Below are 23,232 nucleotides of genomic sequence, written 5' to 3'. Positions count from 1 at the left end.
TGAATATGAATTACAAATTTTTTCAATATCACACAATAATGGCAGTCAGTGTGTACAGCAGAGCAAACACTTCTTTATAAAGCATAAATGACCAAGCGCACAGCGTTGCACAGCGTTGCAAGTGTAAAGGTAAGGAACGTTTTACACACTCACATGCGCATACTGCACGTGGTCGACAGCTTTATTATGCAATTTTAATACTTTGGCGCTGGGCTTTCAGCCGAAGTGTCAACAACTTCTTCTACTAGAGTGGCTCAATCGCTCACACCTACATTTACAGAAATATATACATGTGTTATATGTGCATATGTGTAGGAGTATAGACTTTTACGCCCACCACTTTGTATGTAGCAGTTTTAATTACATATTTCTTTGTGTTTGTTCAATTTCAGGTGGGCAACTTGGCTAACGATGGCATCAAATTGGCGACTGGTTCGAAAGAGCGCCGCTGCTCCATGTCACCACATGACGGACTAGAGGAGGAGGCACGCGGTGGTACTCTACGCGCACTGTGGACACATGGCGGCCCAACATCGGCTTTTGTACACATCGTGATCGCTGTGTGTTTGCTGTTGCCGCGTCTGCTCTTGGAGGCTAGAATAATTGAAAACGGACTACTGCCAAGAGGTAATTACACAACTAACCAACTTCGGCACAACGCCGCTCAAATCAAACGAAGCCAAAAACCAAAACCCCCAAAACCAAAGTGTAAATGTTGTCACGTCAACGACTGTTGACTGTTGACTGGTGATTGGTGGTATATAGGTGACAGGTAGACGGACTATCCGGCCAACTGATTTGTTTAGCTAATATAGGCACATACGAACTTATGCGGACACTATAGATACATCTATATCTACATATGTGCTCTGCATGCATAGGTTGTCAAGGGAAATGAGAAGGCGTGAAATTCTTTCAAAAATGCCTTTAAAGCAACATAGATACAATATACTGAATATGTTAGAAATACGGGCGATAAACCTACGTGGTTCCAAATAACTGCCTGTTTAGATACTTTATCATGGGCTTATGATTAAAAATATAGATTATGCTTAGTATAATGAGATTATATGAGTACACAAAAAATATTAGTATATAGTATACCTTCCCCACATTCCCATACATTCATTATAATATTTTCTGATCTTTCTTTCTGTTAGTCCAAAAGCTATCATAACTGCTACCACATCGGCAACAGTCGGTAATACTCGTCTCATATAAATGTGTATGTGCTGTGAATTACATATTTGATCACGCTTAAGGTATTTATTCTTCTGCCTTATGGGCGTAGACACCGCTTACGCGGTTATAGCCGAGTTCACAACAGCGCTCCAGTCGCTCTTCCTTTTTGCCGTTTGGTGCGTATTGCAGATTCCAAGTGTATCCAGGACCTTCTCCCCCTGGTCTTTCCAACGAAGTGGAGGTCTTCCTCTTCCTCTGCTTCACCCTGCCGGTACTGTGTCGAATACTTTAAGAGCTGGAGGAATTATCTTATGTTGTTTATTTGATGACAGGAAATATTTCGTCTTGCCCTCGTTCACTACCAGAGTCATTTGCTTCGCTCCTTATCCAGTCTAACAAAACTAACGGCACGGTGGTTGTGGCCAATAATATTAATATGATCGGCGTACGCCAGCAGCTGTACACTCTTATAGAAGATTGTATCTGCTGGATTAAGGTTGCATACCTCGAATTACTTTCTCCAGCAGTATATTGAAAAAGACGCACGAAAGGGAATCTGTAACCTCGTTTGTTATCGAACCGCTCGGAGCGGTCTTTCCCGATCTCGACGGAGCTTTTGGTATTGCTCAAGTTTTGCGGGGATACCAAATTCAGACATAGCGGCATAAAGGCAGCTCCTTTTCGTGCTGTCAAAAGCAGCTTTGAAATCGACGAAGAGGTGGTGTGCGTCGACCCTCTTTTCACGAATCCTTTCCAAGATTTGGCGCATGGTAAATATCTGATCAGTTGTTGAGTTTCCAGGCCTACAGCTACACTGATAAGGTTCAATCAGTTGGTGACGGCTTTAATCTTTCACACCATACGCTCGATAGAGCTTTATATGCGATGTTGAGGAGGTTTATCCCACGATAGTTGACGCATATTGTAGGGTCTCTTTTGAAGGATTGGACAGAGCACACCTAAATTCCAATCGTCAGGACTTATACACAAATAAGCTGATGCATGCATGCTCTTTATCAGTTCTCCGCCGCCGTATTTGAATAGCCCGGACGGCAATCCCTCGGCCAAAGCCGCTTTCTTGTACTTCAGACGGGTAATTGCTATTCGAACTTTTTTATGGTCGGGCAATGGAGCGTCTCCTCCATCGTCATCAACTGGGTTTAAAGCAGTTAGGGGAAAAAATCAAAGCAGTGCATTGTGATTAATTTTGTGTCTAAGCAAATATTTCTTTAGAAAATGACACATATTAATATTTTGTATAGTCTTCTTTGGCATCAAATGACTGCTTTTATGCCTCTCGGCATATTATCAACTAGTGTTTCACAGGTTTCTGGTGCAACAGAACGCAACGCATTTTTACCTGGTTCCATAATTCATTAAGCTGGATAGTTTTACCCTCAAATCCCGCAAATCTCTTTACTGTGGTGGCCTATTGGGCAAATCCATTGTTTTGAAACCAGTTTTTAGTTTTCCGCGCCGTGTGCTTCGGATCATTGTCCTGTTGGGAAAACGATGTCTGAAACACCTGCACCCAAATCTTCCACAAAAGTTACTAGATGCTTATGCAGACTGTCTTTTATATTGACATCTGCCGCAATTCTATCCTCAATTCTAACTAGTCCTCCAATACCATTAGTAGTTCAGTGTAGGCTTAACGTGGTGCGACCGTAACTTCATATTCTTACTTTTCCAAGCCCAATCATGACCATCTAATACTAGGTGGTTTATCTTATAATATTTTGCATATGAGAGAGGAAACTTTTTGTGTCTTTGAGAATTTCCAAAAACAAAGTGATAATGAAGCATCACACATAATATGAACCAAACATATCATAAACTTTGCTTCCTTTAAAAAAAAAAATATTTGCTAAAAATCAAACTTTAATGTTAAACATGCGAAAGCGTGATAGATACTCACAGTGTATGCATTTAAGCGCCTTCAGTAGTTCAATATTTAATTCTTTTTAAATTGAAATGAATTGTGTATAATTTTTGCACTTTTATTCGCTTCATCAATTGTTCGGTAATTTTAATAGCATTTTAATTAAACTCGCTTTTGACTGTATGTGCAAGGGTATGTGCTTTCCGGTCGATAATAAATTTATTTATTGCGTATTGCAATTGCGGTTGTGGCTTCCTCTTGTTATAATTATAATTATTGTTATACCCTGAAAGGGATATAGTTTGTAATATTTAAAAGGAAATGATGGAAACTCTTTAAGTGTATATATGCGACCTAGTCCTGCAGTTTTTGAGATATTGATCTGAAATTTGACGCATTGACCGATTATACTTAAGATGAATATCTTTTTATACCTTTCTCTGCTCTAAGAAATGCACCTGTGAAGTTTATAATAGCCTCAGTGCAGTGTTAACGTTTTTTTAGTTTTTTATTCATAATTTTTTTTTTTTAATTTTCTGCACACCAAGCATAAAAGCAAAACTCGATGTTGCGCAGTTTAGAGGCAAACATTTACTTTTTAATTCCAAATGCTTTAATTTCGGTAACTCAAAAGTGCCACTGCTGCCATTACGGTTTATCTAACTATGTGTGTATGTGTTTCCTTTGCTTGTGAGCATTACATCTTGTGGCAAAATTATAGTATTTGTGTCTCGACACGACTTTAGCAGTTTTGTTTGTGAACCGCGATGGCGCTTTTCTCATAATTTTTGTGATATTGTGTACTCTTTAACGTCGATTTAACATGAATATTATTGTTGCCAGATTGTTGTACGTTTTGCGCGGCTTAAATAATTAATTTTAATTATTCTTTATTTTTTGCCTTGCCGCTATTCATGTGCGTTTGTTGGCTTGGCTTTGGCTTATACACTCTATTAAATCAAATTTACTAGCAAATACCTTTCATTTCAATTACGAGCTGTCAGTTAATGCTTGCATATTTTTACAAAATATCAGCAGATTTAATATTGAAATGCAATTTTATGTAAAAGTGAATTTGATAATATTAATAAAATGCTTGAATTGCTATTGCTGGATGTTTGGCCGACGTTGTTATTCGATTTTTGTTGAGCATATTGTTGCTGACCTACACGGGGTCATTGATTAAAATCCATTGGTCGCCAATATTTTCAATAATATTTTTCTTCTTTTTAATCACAACTGCAATTGAAACCATCAACCACCGATGTGGTAATCACACTATCATCACACCATTTCCCCGCCTCCTAATTTGATTAGCCAATTGATTTATAACACTGCCACGAAGTTAAAAAACGACAATGAAATTAGCAGCCAGTGAAGCGCCAAATTGTGGTTTGCTTTGATCGCTCGCTTGTAAATTCAATTGTTTGAATATTTATCGATCAAGCGTCCAGAAAATTGTTGTGGCGCTAATAGAATTTGTTTTCATACTTCAAATATGCAATATAATAAATTTAAATGATTACAATTTTAAATAAAATGATATATATAACGGGTGATCCAAGTAGAGGTACTTTTTTCAATAACATTTTTTTGACAGATCGTACGTGAGTCATGTCAAGTTGTAATGTTCAGTATAGTTTGGCTTCTCCTCATGAAAAGACTTACGTCTCAGCAACGTTTTCAAGTTTATTACAAAAAATAACGTTCTCTAAAGAATTTGATTTGCGCATTTCACTCAACTTATGGTTGACATAATCGGCCTGCTGAGCGTACAACATCATCCATCTTGAGACCCAGCATTCATTATTGTATAGTATTCGACCGAATAGACCACGTTCAGCACGAAGAGATGACAAGTTAACAGCCGTAGCTGAGAGTGTACACGAAGACCATTTAGAGTCGATTTGGCGCCGTTTGCCGCAACTCGGACTGACGTATGGAACAACTTTACGCATTTGACGACGGCATCTTAAATTGAAAGCGCACAAAATATAGCTTGTGCAAGAAGCCGCTCGACCTTCCCAAGCGACATCGCTTCGTTCTTTGGGTTCTTGAAAAGTTCCAAGAAGTTCCGACGTTTTCGCGCCAAATTTTGTTCAGCGATGAGGCATATTTCTGGCTCAATAAGTATGTAAACAAACAAAATTGCCACATTTGGGACGAAGAGCAACCAGAAGAGATTCCAAAACTGTAATTTCATCCGGAAAAAACAGTTTGGTTCAGCTTGTGGGCCGGTGGAATCATCGGTCTATATTTCTTCAAAAATGATGTCGTTGAGAACGTAACCGTCTATGGCGTCGGTTATCGCACCATGATAACCGACTATTTGATGCCTGAAATTGAAGCTCGTGATCTCGGCGAATTTGGTTTCAACAAGACAGTTGTGACACGTCCAGTTTTTCCAAAAAAAACAGGCTACCATTTGCTTGGAAGTGCGTCTGTCGTGAACCACTTTGGTTGGATTCAGCTCATTTGGAAACACACTTAAAGTCGACTGCTGCTGCTTACTTTCTGGGGCATATGCGCAAATTCAATCTCTGTCACGTTGTCATAGACATGTTTCGATGTACGCTATCGTATTCTTTTACATTTCTCTCGACCAATCGACACGAGCGTTTCTTTTTTTTTGATCGATGGACAAATTGTGAGAGCTTCAACGTAAATAAATTTTTTTACGGTCAAATGTTCATGCAATATTAATGCTAATACCACAAATGTCAATAGTTATCTCATTCTCACGATAGATCTCATGACGTTCTTTCAATATCGATATGCGCACAGCATCAATAGTTTCACAAAACAAAACAAAAACTGATTTGCGTGTCCTTCACGAAATTCGTATTGGAGTGATCTACGACCTTTATTGAATTCACCGTACCTTTATGCTTGATGGAGCTTTATCGTCAAAAATTGAATTAAGTTCATCTATGCTCCGTTTCTGAGTTTATCGACGTCGAAATTTGTGGAAAATAATCGCGCGAAAATGTTAGCGGTTTAATTTCAATTTTTTGGGCGACATGAATATTACAAGTTACTGTAAACAAAACAAAGCAATAAATTAAATAAAAAAATATTTGTTTGCTTCTGCTGTTTGAGGTTTCTAAGGCATACGGCTTTGAATACTAGTTATTCTAACCAAATTCACGATCTTTCCTCTTCAAATGAGTCAAGTATAACATTCTTGACCACTAATCTTATATATGTATGTATAGATACACGCAGATTAAAATGCATTATCCCATTGACTATGCATCGTCTTTAGCCACTTTAGATTTCCCAAATCCATTAAGTTTATGAGCCAATAATCAAATTGAAGAAACACCACTTAAAGAAGACACTCAACTGCAGTTAAACGAACGAATGCTTGTTCATGGAGGAAGAAAATAACAAATTAAGTGCCCACTTCAGCCATTGAAGCAGTAATAAATAATTAATTTTGGCCCATTTTCAGCGAAAGCAGCACAGCGTAATGGGAAAAACGTCGTTTAGTAGACATAAAACAGTTATGCCAACATTAGTAGCACACAAACACACACACACATACATACAAGCGCACTCATATACATACATACGCAGGAAAGCGTAGCGCCTAAAATGCAAAGAAACTCAGGAAATCACAAAGATTTTCTAAAATTCCAGCAGAAAAGCAAGCACTTTACGGCAAATTAAGGCGGTGTAGGTGTTGCGCGGCGGGGGAGACGCACCGCAGTTTATGCAGTACAGCCTGAGCTTGTGCAAATATAATAAAACTCTTATCATTATTCATGCTAAAGACTTAACGAGTTTGTTCGCGCACACATTTAACTTTTCTCCGGTTGCCACGACCTGCGTCAGCCGCACAGCAGCGTTGCTTTTGCGATTTTCTTAAGCAATAAGCCAAATATACCTAGCACACACATATACATATGTATGTATGTATGTGTGTGTGACAGTTTAGGAATTTCTCCAAATATTCAACGTCTCGTCTTCTACAGCTTGACGCTCTGTTGTCAATTACATACACTGGCAAAAGAATTTATGTATATGTATGTAAGTATTTGAATATGTGTGTGTGTGCGTTATTTCCTTTGTTGGCTTGTCACCCTATCACTTTACTCCTTTTCTTATCCTTGTTAATTCAACATGCGGCTTTTTTCTTTGTTTTGTGCTGATCCATAGCGATTTGACGGTTTTCCGTGCCATTTGCCAGCGTCGCTCTTAACAGTTCGCTCTTTACATTTAACCCTCTAATAGTTAAAGCTTCTTATGTTTTTTTTTTTTGCTTTTAGTTGCTTAAATATTTTTTCCATTCCTTGCTGCTTTCTGACTGCTGCTTAATTTTAGTGGCACACTTGATTTCAATTCGTTAGGTTTCCACATTTTCGACATTTCTTTCTCAGTTGCTGCTCTCTTACTTCCTCGCCACAAAGTTTTGAAGCGGTAGTGTTTTCTTGCTGGCTTTGATTTCAAATATCCGGTTTCTTCATTCTCCTTGTTTTTACCATTTAATATTTTGGTTTACTCTTTTCTCTGACTTAATAGCTAACCTGCTATTAGTGTTTTGTTTTGAGAAGCGTTTAAGTTCCATGCTCCAATTATTTGCGGTTCACCACTTTTCGTGCTTTGTTTTATTGCTTTTTTTTTAATAAAAGTAAAGCTTATAGAAATATTTTGTATTTTTTTTTGTGTTTTTGTTTCAGATACACCCAATATTTAATAGTAATAAATTTAGAGAAAAATATAGGGTTTGATGATCCGAACTCCTTTTTCTTTGCATTGAATATTTGTCGGTATTCTTTCTATCAAATAATTCGTTTTCGAGATCATCAAGAGTCCGTTAAGGGGTTACATGGGTCTCCTCGAGTAAAAAACAGCTTTTTTTCAACAATTTTTTTCTCATATTAAATATATTATAAGAATTTTTTATTGTTACAAATATACACTACTTATTAACTAAAAAAATCTGAAATTTTTGGAAAAAAATGTCTTAAACTCGACCATTCCGACGCCACTTCCGGTGACCCCTAGAAAAAATGATGAAACCGCGTTGGCAGGATAACTCCTTACAGGATCATCTAAAGTGAAAAAATACGTGTTAAAACCCTAAGATAGAAACGAATGGACGAAGAAAAAAACTGAAACTGAAACATGGACGAAGAAAACAACTGAAAATTGGATTTTTGGCAGACATTTTTACAAGAAAAATCGCGAAATTTTTTTTCCAATTAGTTGTAATCGAAAAAAATCCAAGTCTTTAAGAATCGTATCTCAAAGACCTGTGTAAAACTTCATGAAGATGGGTTGAGTAGTTCTGAAGAAATCTTGTCAACCGACTTCGCACAAGTTCTCAAGGCTGCATCTCTGAAACTATAGTATCACTCGGATTAACTTGAAAATCTAGGACAATATTCTAGAGATGTTTTAGAATTTAATAAGGCAATAAAAAAACGATTTTTTTGAAACCCAAGTAACCCCTTAAATTAGTAAACTCAATAACTATTCACTGTACAATAACTTATGATAAATAAATAAATTCATAAAATGGCGGCGTTTAAAAATAATTTAATTTTACCCCAAATTTTGATCGTTTTTCACCTTTTTTCTTATTTTTTTCTTCTTGAGTAATTTATCTTCAGACCAAACGCTTCTAACTGCATATTTGAATTTATCAAGGTTATCAGGGTATGTCAATATTCATGAAACGAAAGAATTATTCCGGTTACAAGAGAAAAGTTCTAGGCCCCAAAGTCGACTAGATAAAGCATGCAATCCAAAGCGCTGATAACTTATTCACTCACAGACTTATTTGCCTCAAAATGCTCCTATAATAGTATAACTTAGGGATTCTGTTGGTGCTGTCGATCGTATTGAGCCAACCTCACTGAACTCAGAAAAACGAACGAGCTTATTCTAATTTGCTTCACATGTTTATTCGTAGTTTAGCGAGTATTTTTTAAAGCTACGTTGCAGGAACATAATATAATTAGGTATGTAATTTATATGTAGCTTTAATGCACTGTGTTCTACCTAGTAACACTGGGGAAAAACTAAATATATATTTATATAAGGAAACTCAGTAAACTTTCTAATTAATTAAATAACTTTGTTGAGGCTTCTTTTGAAATTAAAAAGACTCTCGACGGCTTTTTCAATAAAATGATTTGATGCTTTGCAACTTGGAGTTCTATTATAGCTCAATCATACTATATCATATTTGTTCTCATAATAGTTATTTTTATAACCTAAACAGGGCATATCAAGTTTGCTCCGATGTATGAAACACCCGAAACGAAACGACTGAGACGTCATAAAAATTAATTGGGTCTTTTTACTCGTACCCTTGTCCGTATGTCTGTCTCTACATACGCGAATTAGTCCATAAATTTTTAAGATATCGATCTGAAATTTTAAACACGTCCTTTCCTCTTCAATAAGTTGCTCATTTGTCGGAACCGCCGATATCGTACTCCAATGGTCACACAAACTGAATGATCAAGATGAAGTTCTTGTATGTAAAACTTTTTTATTTGACACGTTATTTTCACCAGATTGACATGAATTTTTATCAAAGGCATCGCTATAATCTCTGAACATATTTCCCAGTTTAGAACACTCATATGGAAGCTTATTTATTTTTGAAACATATTCTAGCTTCGGTGCAGTCGAAGTTAACGTTCTTTTCTTGTTTCTTTGTCCTCTCAGCACTTTAGTATATATGTATGTACGAGTAAGTGGTATCTAAGCCACACTCAACACTGAAGTCTCGACGTTTTTGCTTAAATAAGTTATGCCATGCGCATGTTAAGATAAGCAACTTAGTATTTTGTTTTATTCAACCTTTTACCCAACTTCTGCATAAAGCAATTGCATTATTGACGGCCTTTTTGTGCCCGCCCGCACTTTGTTCGCTTATCGTTTCTTTGGGGATAGGCTAATGTTTTGCACCGCCTTTTCATTACTCATAATGTTGAGCTCTTTTTGTTTGGTTTCTTACTGTTTATGTTTATTTTTGTGTTGTTAACTTTTTTCGTTTTATTTAGTTCAACGCATTTTCGTGTATATAAAACCGAAATTATTATTATTCATGAGGTTTATAGACAATTCTTGACGTGCCTTTACAATTTATCCTGCTCACTAAGTCGCTTGTGAGGGTAAACGCTCCCAAAGCTTTGTTTTTCCACGTCGTTTGCTTCTTGTCTACAATTAAAAGAAATTACAAACAATTTTCGGTTTTTGTGTTAGTCCTCAAATTGCGCGATAATTGCTTGAGATTGGGTTAAATGGGCGGTGCAACTTTATTTATTATTTGCTTAAAGCAATTAAGCTAATAACTGAGTGATTTGGCAAGAATGTGTGGGCTCCATCTTATGTAATTTTGCCATGAATTGTAAAAGGGATCAACTGGAAATTAATTTTTACATAAATATATGTTTATCAATGTTTCTAGGTAATAATTTCTTGTAAAGATTGAGGAGATAGATATCTATAGAGGGAAAAAGTTCTTAAAAGCAAAATAATACTCTTAATTACCACTTTCTCCACTTTAAGGTAAAACATGTCAAACTGTACTTTATCAAATAGCAACAACAGTCTTTTGAACTTTCAGGCTTTCTGGAATGATTTGTTTTGCGTAACTATCCATAAAAATTGAGAAGTTTCGTCTATTAGTTAGGTTAGGTTAGATTATGTTAATCGGGTAGACCAATAAGCCACGCATAGACCAGTTTTGGTCCTTTGCGATACCAGATGGAATTCAGTTGTTAGGTCCATGTGGAGTAGTTATCTTTTAGGTTGCCTGCGCTTGACGCGAATTTTAACAGACTTTGCGGCCTCATTGTCGATATTTCCTCCAGTGTATCATACCGTGGGGACCACAGATGTTTACAGCATAGTCTTGCCAATTCGGGACTACGGCATATGACATGTACCATAGTTTCTCTGGTGCTTTGCCATAGGCACTTCCTGCAGTTATCCCTATCTGTCATCCCCCTGTACCCAGGTCCCTCGTTTCATCGGGCTTTAATTATCTTTAACATGCTTCTGTCCAGATCGTCCTATAGACAACTCATGGGTTTCCCAATGTTGATCACCATTCTTGGCAATCTCGTACACTATTTCATTGCTTTTGTGGCCTGGCACCTAATACTACTACTTAGTAATCTATATGATTCCATAAGCGAAACGATATTTTCCAAGTGCATTTATTTTATCATCCGCAATTCATAAAATAAATTTTAAGTCTGCAAGCACTACTTGTAGTACATAAATTTCAATGGATTTTATTATGTACTCATATTAAAGCAAATTGAATATTTTCACTTGTCGTTCGGAGCGACAAGTAGCGCTCAAAAAGTGCCACTCAAAGTTAACGGTTGAAATCGCTAGACTTGCTAGAGCAGGCGAGAAAAAAAGTCGCACAAGTAGTCGGGTACCAGCTGTGGCGGTTGCTGCACTGAGAGCTTTGGCGGAAGTTTTACCCATATTATATGGGATTTGCGCACGATTTAATGATGAAAAGGTATTAAACTGAAAATGAAGTAAAATTGTCGGAGCAGCGAAAAAGAAAAGGAAGTAAACCATTTGGTGGTATGCAACTTGGGCGGTATTTCGAATCATAAAAATGTGAAATGCATAAACAAGAGTAAATGCTTGTGTGAAAAATAAAATATGAGTTTTAGCAAGCAGGCGGTGAAGTCAGAAATTGATTTAACTTGAAAGAATGCAGTGGTTAGCCGAACGGCTGACTATGACCGGTGTGCGTTGCTGGCTGGTCGTCGGTGGGCGCGTGTTAACCCTTGGATTTGCATTAAACATTGTGAATTACATATGATTTCATTCAAAAACAGTTTTTTTTTAATATAAATATGCTTTTTCTATATAAAATCAAAAGTAATATTAAGCTTCTTTATTTTATCTGGATTATCATTGTTTTTGAAACATTTTTGGCAGGGGATCTTTCCTATGCAACTCGATTTCACTTGAGCTGTGTGGGCTGATAGGGCAGTCATAAAATTTATTTCTCTATTACTTTTTCTTATTCCTTATGTCTAACTGATTTGTGTTAAATGTGAGTACACATAGCCGAAGGAACTGAATTTTTTTAAATGTACCATTAAGTAACGATCATTCCTTGAAAGACACGTTTAGACATTCGAACAAAAACATGTTTAGATTCAACTTCGATCAGCTCAAAGCAGCAGTTAGCTCTATTTTGACAGATTGTTGGAGGGATTAAATGGATTTTTTCGGGTTGAAAACAGCTTTTTTCAAAAAATATTTTCTCACATAAAAAAATAAATATTTTATGAGAATTAAAAAAAAAAATATTTTAAACTCGTCCATTGCTACGCCATTTCGGGAGAGCCCTCGGAAAAAAGATGCGTCCGCGTTGGCAAGATAACTCCTTACAGGAACATCTAAAGTGAAAAAATACGTGTTTTAGTTAAAACCTTAACTTAGAACTTGAACGAAGAAAACAACTGAAAATTGGATTTTTGGCAGACATTTTTACAAAAAAAAAATCAAATTTTCAGCGAAAATTTCGCAACATTTTTTTTCAAATAATTGTAATCGACAAAAAAATCATTCGTCCAAGTCTTTAAGAATTGTATCAGAAAGACCTGTTTAAAATTTCATGAAGAGCGGTTGAGTAGTTCTCGAGAAATCTTGCGAACCGACTTCAAAAACACAGTTTCGAAAAAAACTCGTTTAAATACGGCGCACTTAGCCTAGCTAGCCTCGAGCGCACAAGTTCTAAAGGTTGTATCTCCGAAACTATCACTCGGACCAACTTGAATATTTAGGACAAGGTTCTGTGGAATGTAATATGACAATAAAAAAAAATTCGATTTTTTGAAACCCATAAACCCAAGTAACCCCTTTATCAAAAATTAGTAAATCTTTAAGAGGATAGAGCTCATATGTTCACGACAACAGATTTATCTAGCTCATCACTCACTCTCCCTCTCTCTAGCAGCAAAAGTAATATTTTATTTATCTTTTCGGTATCCGTTCAAATCACTTTGGGGCTCCCATGCCCCAGTTGCAACACAAGGGTTAGTCACGACACTAGATATTTCTTGCTCATTACTCTCTATCTGTGTCTCTCTCTCTCTTTCTAACAGCAAAAATAATAAGTTTTTATCTTGCGACGTATCTTTACCATAATCAAAGTTTTACGGCTCTCGTGCCGCAATTGCAACGCAAGGGTTAAAGGCCGTTGTCCTATCTGTTAACGAAAGAGTTATGCCCACGGTTTTATTGATTTGAATCCAATATGAATGAAAAATATGCAGCTGCCGGATAACTTGAAGCCGGAAATATAAAGAAGCAGCATGGAAAGTGTAAAAGAAAAACAAAAAATAAAAAATAAAACAAATCAATAAGTGTTTGTGCATAGGAAAGTGTGTGCTGGAATGTACAATAAAGCAATAGCAAACATAAAGTGAGAAAAAATCTGAAATAATAGAAATAAGCAATGTTAAGAGAAAACATGCAATTTACGAGTACCACGCTGCATGTGGCAATGAAAGGAAAATGCACACACACGCACATGTACATGCAGTTATAATAGGTATGCCGGTCACGCGGAGAAATTACATCGGCAATATATTGGTATGCGCATTCCGGGTATAACAAGCAGCTAAGCGTTGGCACACGCAGAAAGAGAGATGATGTGCAAGGCAAATAACAAAAACAACCAAGCCAGCTTGCGGTAGTCCTGCTTACAACAAGCTGCAGCAATTTCAGCGTGAGCAGCCAAAGGGCACCACAAAATCAAGACAACAGGCAACCGTTAATGGCATTAAAAATAAGAAACAAGAATCATAATAAAACCAGTGGAAACACACAATTTAAGAAAAAGCACAAAAGTAATGGAACTGCGTTAAAGTGAAGTGAAGAGTACTTAGTTTGGCCTGCAAGTGTGATTGCAAGAGGGCGATGTTTGTGAAGGATAATAGGTGTGAGGCTGGTGACGCGCGCTTGCCATCAACGCTCAACTCAACTTCCTTTCAATGCCAATAGCAACAACTTATAGTGGCAACACTGATAATTGGCAGCCGTTGCGGGGATGCCAGACATCGACGGCTGCCAGTAATCATTGCAAAGAAATCACAATCTGCCGGCACAGCTGCGCTCTGTGGGGTTTATTGCGGCTTTCAGCTTCGCATTATAAAAATAAAAGTAAAAAATGCGCATACAACTTGCTACGCCATTGCCAGCCCTGCCATACTATGCCATTTTTAATTCAACAACAAACGGGCGGTGCAGACAAAGTGCAAAAACAAAGCAGAGAAATGCATGGAAAATAAAGAGTAAAAATGAAAATTGCTAGCAAACAGAGTGGCTGCCACAGCGGCAACATCGTTTATCATTGCAGTGTGGGTGGCACAGCCGTGCATTGGTCTATTGGAAGGACCTACACGCAGTGGCTGAAGTTGCATGTGGTGGCGCTCTCGGTGGGCTTGTTGGACTTGTATGTTGTTGTCGAATTCGCCTTTACTTTTATCATCTGGCTATTAGTGTCATCATCATCATTGTAATAACATCAGGGCGGCGTTCGCTGGACGCATTTCGATAGCACCACAATGCACTTGATAAGAGTGACTTTACAAGGAGAAGAAATTCAGCGTAGTAAATATCTCGTAATGCCCGCAAAACCATATGTAACGGGCGATTCAAGTCAAGGTACTTTTTTCTATGGCCTTTTTTGACAAATCACGCGAGAGCCGCATATCTGAAATTGAAAGCATACAAAATACAGTTTGTATAAGAATTGAAGCCGCTCGTCCTACCCAAGCGACATCGCTTCGCTCTATGGGCTCTTGAAAAGCTCCAAGAAGATCCGACGTTTTCGAGGCAAATTTGTTCAGCGATGAGACCCATTTCTGGGTATGTAAATAAACAAAGTTGCCGCATTTGTGACGAAGAGCAACCTGAAGAGATTCAAGAGCTGTCATTTCATCCAGAAATAAAAATTTGGTGTGGAATCATCGGTCCGCATTTCTTTAAACATGATGTCAATGGCGACCGTTATCGCGTAAAGTATAGAGTCTATGCAGACAATCTCACTTCGATTGAGACCTTAGAGCAAAACACCACGCGTGTCATTCGCCAGTTACCAGTCGAAAAGTTCGAATGAGTCATTGAAAATAAGTCTCTCCCGATGGACCATCTGTGACGTAGCCGCAGCCAACATTTGAAAGAGATAATCTTCAAAAAAGAAATGTCAAAGAATGTTCTTTCCAATGGTAAAAAATATTCCGCATTAGATTTGAAGTTTCAGTGACCTCAAAATGGATCACCCTTTATTATATATGCTCTCACCAAAAAGCAACAGTTTTACTCCAGAAGTGATATTGAAAATCAAATAATTGAAAATGCAGCATAGATTAAAATTGCTTCGCCAGTCATATTGTTTTCTGGCTGCTAGATTCGGTTTTGTTAGCATATAAAGGGTTTGGCTGAACCCTGACACTATACATATATTGGTAGCCATAATTAAATACAAGTTAATGGCGATGTCCGGTATCTACTCTTATGATACACAATCAAGCAATTGAGGACTGATACGAAGTACCTGTTTACGTCCCGACTTTTTGCTAAAGTATTAATGGGTTGCTAACATGAGATTATACAGAAAACCAACGAAAGAATATTATCAAGGTGTCTAGCTATCAATTTCATTAGTTCTCTTCGGGTATAAAGTACAAGGCCGCAACTTTTCTTGATTAAATATTTTTTAAAATCACTAAGTGTTTAGACTTGTTTTTACCATTGAGTAGATATCTGTAGTTATAGAACGATTATGGGTAACGGCATGAGGACTTCCAAAATGCATCAAAGTGAATATCTCGGTAGCTCACCTATTTCATACTTGGCTTTTCTATGCTATCCGCTGTTCGTGGATTACGAAAATCTTCTAAAAGTTGATCTCTTAGAATTTTGGGTCTAGCTGTTTCGACGCTTTGGAGAAAGCATCTTTTTCGAGCAACCGTTGCTTTCTTGTACTAGGATTGTGGTTGCTTTTGGAAAATTGACGAGCAAAAAGTAAATCGAGCAGTTTTGGTGGCAAACTTTCAGTGATTAAAATATATAATGGAGATACGCGTACATTTAGAGCGGTTAGATAATGTGACATAAATGTGTTCTTCTGCAAAAAGTGGTAATTTCGTATACTTTATGAAATTGAAACATAAATGGCAACCCTATACGCAAATGTATGCAACTATATACACTTGTGAGGAACGCCCTATGCGCTCATATATACTCACAACATATATATGTAAATTTGTGTGCATATTGTGTACTGTTACCTCATCAATTCATATTTGCGATCGTAAAACACTGCCTCGCGTCATAAAATGAAAACGCATAAAAAGTAAGGGAAATATCAAAACGGTGTTGATGGTGTTTCAATGTAAATTATTTACGATTGTTTTTAAAAGATTTTTTAACGGACCTCATGGACAATGCGAAAATGTTGCAATATGTGCTATGTTAACGTTTACACATTCACAGGCGCATACTGTAAACAAATAGCAAGTATAAGCATGAAAAAATATACAGAAATATCTGAGGAATATTGTAAACTGTTCCCAAGGAATTTGCTGTCGATATTCGATTTAAACATTGCATGAAACAGTTAACTTTTTATTGATTTTTTCTTGGCGCCGTCGGACGTACGTGATAACTTGAAAAATATTTAATTTTTTCCTTCAACAGTTTTGATGTGTATTTTGAAAATATCTATAAATAAACTCTTGAATTTTAAAACAATTGATAAATATTTTTTTGATTTCCAAAAATGGTCTTTTTTGTCGGTCGCACTAGGATTTCACTAATTCTTCGAGACTTACTAAAATAACTTTGGTTTAAGAAATTCCATTTTAATTCACAAAAGTAGATGGAATTGGTATAGAGGTTGCGTCTTATATAAATATTTCGAAGAGTCCATTCCATTATTAAAAATTTCATAATAAACGAGCGAATAATCTTATTGCTTATTCATACAATTTAAAAGAATTTTTGTATTTCAAACTTTAAACCAAAAAAACCTCAATGTAAATCGAAGGTTCAAACGTCATTCATTCGCTTAAGGGGGAGCCTGCTTTAGAAGTTTAAAAAATTCGATTTTTTTGAGGAGTTTTTTGGAAGGGAAAGAAATAATTGATTAAAGCGAAATTTCTAGGGTTTATTGTCATATGTTTAAACATCATTCATAAATTTTTTGGATACGAAATCTTTGATATTCTGCCTTTGGGAAGCAATTGCCCGATGCATTTGTCGGACGGCGGGCAGGATGTTGCAATTTCTGTTGGGAAAAAAAAAATTCAAAGAGATTAATATTTTTTAATAATTTATTTTCTAGTTAAACTAAAAAAATCCCAAAAAAAGTTTTAAAATTTTAAATTTTAAATTTTTATAAATTAAAAAAGTGGTTTTTAACCAAAAAAATTTTACTTTATGTTGTTTAAAAATATGTTCAAATATGTTGACTTTTCTTAGTTTTTTTTAGTTTAAATAGAAGATAATTTAATGTCAAAGATAATAAACTTTGGTCCAATTCCATACTACATTTAGTTTTTTTTCTATCCTGCCTGCCTTTCCCTTCTAGCTTCGAAAATATTTCGAATTCCCATCTATAACTTTGGGGACGTATTCTTAGATTATTTTTAAAGAGATTTAAGCAAAAAAAAATTCGATTTTTTGAAGCTTCTAAAGCAGGCTCCCCACTTAAGTCCAGCAAATTGCTCAATCTACTACAATAAAATATACATATATATTATCATATTATATAAATATTTCTCTTAGCTTCGAGAAATGATGCACTAATAGAAGAAATAGACTTTTTATATAGTAACAAATTTTCCTATACTTACTTTTATACATTATCCTATTATGAATAGACAAAAATAACCAAATTCTCATCACTTAAATTGTCTTAAATTAAATAATTGTCGAAGCTACACAATGCTACTTAGCGAAGGCAACAAAAAGATTTTTAAATGTGTTGCTTTGCATTGAGATTTATTTTGTGAGTATGTATGTATATGCATCAAAGGTAGACATTGCTATTTTCAATGATTTTCGAAAGAATTTTGTTACTATTTTCAGTCAAATCCATACTTATTCCAACACAGATCGTTCCTTTTATGCAATTAATAATAGATTTTATGTCGGTGGTCTTATTGAACATTGCATTGATCTTATTACATACGTAGGTGTAGCTTTATTCGAACTAAATTCTAACATACATATATAAAAGTAATATTGTGTTAAAAGCGTCGTTCATTGACAAATATAACTTTGGTTGGAAAATTAAACACACATAAAGTTGAAGTACCTTGGTGTAATAGTGGACTCAAGACTCAAATAAAAACTATAATGCTTTATCTAGAATGATGGCAAATAAAGCCTGTGTGCGTTCCAGCCGACGACAGCTAAAGTAATGAGTTCTGTTATACTGTATGCGGCTCTATTATGGAATAATTAACGCAGTACATAGGATTTCTGCAAATTTCTGATGAGTACTTTTCGAACCATATCAAATGATGAATGAGTTCGCGCGAATTTATAACTTATCAGAGACGTCTACCGCAGCAAAAAGAGAGGAGAGAATCAAAAGCATCACAATATGGTAACATTGCCATCCAAAGCATGGTGGACGGTGGACTCACAGACTGATTCATGGATAGATAGACAACATGGAGGCCTGTATTTCCACCTGACCCAAATATTTAGTGGCCATGTGTGCTTTAGAAGCTACCTATACAAATATTAACATGACTTTAGTCCATATTTTCTGACGTGTACAGAATGTTTACAAGACTCTGAACACGTACTCTATCATTGCCCTCTGTTTTCAATTATAAGGGAAGAGCTGAAAACCACACTTGGAGGTAGTCCCATGGGTTACTGCACTTATGTGCGATTCCTCTGTATAATGGAAAGCTGTCAGCAAAGCGGTAGCTCTAATTATGACAAGATTGAGACATTTACAACAGATTAGGCGTCAGTCAGTCCGAACAATAGTGTAGACTTAAATGTCTTCTTCTTTCCCATGAAGTAATGCTTTGTTCAGTGGTACCGTGGCAGAGACATGAGATGGGAGTAGATTAGGTTTAGCGGAATAAAACCTCGCACTTCAGCTTTCGATGCTTCTTCATACTATAAAAAAAAACATATAGGTATAAGTATTGAGTCAGCTGTAATGTGTAAAGCGTCGTGCAGTGCGTATGAGTAACATTATGGGCAAATATAACTTTGGTGGGCTTTTGCTAGGGTCTTTTACTCATTCTTAAATCAGTAGTTTGTGGTAAATAAACAGATTTAGTTGACAGCCATTAATGAATTAGATATGTACATATATAGAGAGAGACATATAAAAGTCTAAAGTAATCAAGTATATTGTGTATATACTTTATATATGTATGTATGGAATATTATTTTGATAAATTAATTTCTATGCAAGAAGTTGTAAAATTCATTTCAAAGAATGTAATCGATTTTAAAAATTTCAGACAGTCTTAGTACAATATCTATAATAGGAGCATGTTTTTAGTATAAATTAAGAGCGAATAATTGGAAACTATTTAATTGAGGTTATGAAAAATCATCTTATAAAACAATATAAAAGATAACTTAACTGCTTATTATTTCAAATTTAGACAAAATTTTATTTTATTGATTTTCTTATTTATTTAATTTTTTTTGTTATAAGTGTAGTTAATCTAAATGTAATCCACGCATACTTGCTCAGTTGAGATTGAAAACTCTACTGAAATAATCATGTCCATAAAAATTGATATATCACTTGAAATTTTATATGATTTTCTTTTTTGCCATAACATTTATAAAATTCAAAATTTATTTAAAAAGAAATTTAATATTGTATTTGAATGAAACATATGCCAATATACATATTTACGAATAAATTTTTCCACTTACGCATAAATTGCTACTTTCGAAAATCAATTTTAAAAGCATTTCAAGTGACTTCACAGTACTTTTTGAAAAATTTGCATTTAAAACTTCAATTGAAAAAAAATTGTGAAACAACTTTTTATTGCATCATTTATTAAGGGGCTATACCAGTGTGACACTTTCAAAAAAATTTTTTTTTTTTTTTGCTTTTTCGATAGCTTATATATTCAAAAATATCCTGTGAAATCGGCGAGGTCGTATCTTAAACAGTTTTTGAATGGCAGCGTTCTAAATAGCGACCGCTCAGAGGTGCAAACATATATAAGTGAAACTTTAAACGCGTTTTTCTCGAAACGACATTTTTCAAAATTGTTGACATTATAACTCAACGAGAAATTGACCGATCGACTTCAAATTAAAACTGGATATAGTTGAATACATTTGCTATACAACAGATTACGATCTTTTTGATTGGTTGAAAATTGTCAATTTGGCATTAAAAAAACGACCATTTTTTTCGTAAAAAAACGATTTTTTTTTTAAATTACGCCATTTTCAAATTTTTATATTTTCCAAAGATCGTAGTTCATTGTATAGAAAACATATTTAAGTTTAATAAACATTTTGAATTTTTTTGTTTCAGCTCCTCAATCGACCGGAATCATGCCAGCAGTTGAGGCACTTTTTTTTCGGCATTTCCACAGACAGCACATAACTCCGTTATTTTTCAATATTTTGTAGAAAAAATTTTTTTTAATATAGCTAAAAATATACTTTATTACGTCCATAGAATGTCGAAACATTCAATCTAGTACTTTCTTTTAAAAAAATTCACGAAAATCGCCTAATTTTTCATGCGTCACACTGGTATAGCCCCTTAATACGTACGTATGTATATGTATGAATTTATAAACACATTTACTCCACACTAGCTATAATGTTCACAATTTTAAACACTATTCTGCCCACGCATAGCATCTTAGTTGGGTAAATATTTTATATATTTAGGTATATTATGTTTGTCATGATAAGCGCCATCTAATGGAAAATTTTCCCAATGGAACTGCCTACACACCACTATGGCTTGTGCATATTTGCTGCTTCTTGTTGTATTAGTCGCCACAGCTGTCGTCCAATGATTGCTTTTGGTCAACGCTTGGCTTCATGTATTATGATCCGGGATAAGCTGAGACTCTGATATTATTACTAAAGTTGCTATCACAGCCACGAATATCTGCAGCTATGTGGTTGAATATGACGTGCGTACTACACTTACACTTTGCCCTTTCTTTCTGCTCTCCTCCAATCGCTCTTCACTCTTCACTGCATATCCTCCAGTTTGTCTCAAAGCATTTCATGTGATACAACAAATGATGATGATTTGTTAAAATTTGTCTTGTCGGCTTTCTAAAAGCTGCTCTGGCCAGTCACCAGCACACTATGTTTGTATGTTTGTTGGTGGGTAAGAGTAAAATGATTGCCATATCTTCTGCTCGATGCTTACCTAAATCTTTGTGCGGCTGCTAAGCTTGTTTGATATTGTTGTTTAGCTGATGCTTTGAGGACAGTCACTAGAATATATTTGTAATCAAAGATAAACAAGCGCCGAGCGCACAAGACTCTATAAAATGCAGCATATTCTTCTATTCTTCATACTTTTCTATAGGTGGTTCCTCTTAGTTGGGTATTTTTTCAATTGTCATTTATTTCATAAGCAATGAGTAGCTTGAGTAAGTGCAGTTATGTATTCACGGAATTGTCAATTCATTTATCAAAACTCATGTTTAGTTTGTCAGCTTATGGAATTTGTCAAAGTGAAGTGTTTTTGATTGTTTTTTTTTGGCAATGAAGTGCCGAAGAGTAGCTTCATCTATCAAAAGGGCTTATTTTGCTTCATGCGAACGCAGTTGCCATAACAATTGGATAAACACTGTAGTAAATAAACCGAAATTTTATTTGGTGTAGTGGAAGAACAATATTTGAGCAATGACAGTGAAATCGGAAGCTTTTGATATTTATATAAATATGAAAATATGCACAAAACTAAAACTGAGAAACTAGATCGCTTATATACAGACATAGCTAAGTCGAGGCAGCTCGTCATGCTGATAATTCATATATAAATATTTGACTCCGGGACAAACTTAATATAGCCTGTTGAGTGTATAAAAACTATATATACATATATAGAGAAACCTCCATTAGACGCACCCCTGGTGAACGGCACACAAAATTTTTATGTCGAAGTTCAGAAATAAGTCGCAGCAATCTAAGAAATGTTGTCGAAGCATTATTCCCAACACATGTTCCATTTCCTATGTTAAGTGAAACGAAGCTACAGAACCACCCCTATTAGTCACAGAAGAAGAGCTATTGGCTAAAGCGTCTGGAATAGATGGTATAGCAAATCTTCTTCTTCTTAATTGGCGTAGAAACCGCTTAAGCGATTATAGCCGAGTTAACAACAGCGCGCCAGTCGTTTCTTCTTCTCGCTACGTGGCGCCAATTGGATATTCCAAGCGAAGCCAGGTCCTTCTCCACTTGGTCCTTCCAACGGAGTGGAGGTCTTCCTCTTCCTCTGCTTCCCCCGGCGGGTACTGCGTCGAATATTTTCAGAGCTGGAGTGTTTTCGTCCATCCGGACAACATGACCTAGCCAGCGTAGCCGCTGTCTTTTAATTCGCTGAACTATGTCGATGTCGTCGTATATCTCGTACAGCTCATCGTTCCATCGAATGCGGTATTCGCCGTGGCTAACGCGCAAAGGACCATAAATCTTTCGCAGAACTTTTCTCTCTCGCAACGTCGACTCATCCGTTGTTGACATCGTCCAAGACTCTGCACCATACAGCAGGACGGGAATTATGAGTGACTTATAGAGTTTGGTTTTTGTTTGTCGAGAGAGGACTTTGCTTCTCAATTGCCTACTCAGTCCGAAGTAGCACCTGTTGGCAAGAGTTATCCTGCGTTGGATTTCTAGGCTGACATTGTTGGTGGTGTTTACGCTGGTTCCAAGATAGACGAAATTATCTACGACTTCAAAGTTATGACTGTCAACAGTGACGTGAGTGCCAAGTCGCGAATGCGACGACTGTTTGTTTGATGACAGGAGATATTTCGTCTTGCCCTCGTTCACTGCCAGACCCATTTTCTGTGCTTCCTTGTCCAGCCTGGAGAAAGCAGAACTAACGGCGCGGGTGTTGAGGCCGATGATATCAATATCATGCATGCAGTTCTTCGCCGCCGTGTTTGAATAGCTCG

The 23,232-nt window shown here is 36.1% G+C and overlaps 1 protein-coding gene and 1 long non-coding RNA gene across 3 annotated transcripts in view; both read left to right on the top strand.

Moving 5' to 3' along the window:
- The window catches only part of LOC126767651 (uncharacterized), a 232,017-nt gene that overhangs the window by 69,130 nt on the left and 139,655 nt on the right, over window positions 1–23,232 (top strand). The window lies entirely within an intron of this gene.
- LOC126767646 (protein tincar) overlaps window positions 1–23,232 on the top strand; it is a 212,095-nt gene that overhangs the window by 158,705 nt on the left and 30,158 nt on the right. For both annotated transcript variants that reach the window (XM_050485122.1, XM_050485123.1), the window contains exon 6: window positions 393–627. In XM_050485122.1, the coding sequence (XP_050341079.1) occupies window positions 393–627 (235 nt within the window). The remainder of the gene's footprint in view (window positions 1–392; window positions 628–23,232) is intronic.

Source organism: Bactrocera neohumeralis, chromosome 2, assembly GCF_024586455.1.
Source record: "Bactrocera neohumeralis isolate Rockhampton chromosome 2, APGP_CSIRO_Bneo_wtdbg2-racon-allhic-juicebox.fasta_v2, whole genome shotgun sequence".
NCBI lineage: Eukaryota > Metazoa > Arthropoda > Insecta > Diptera > Tephritidae > Bactrocera > Bactrocera neohumeralis.
Note: the sequence above shows the minus strand (reverse complement) of the source record. Positions and strands in the feature narration are given on the sequence as shown.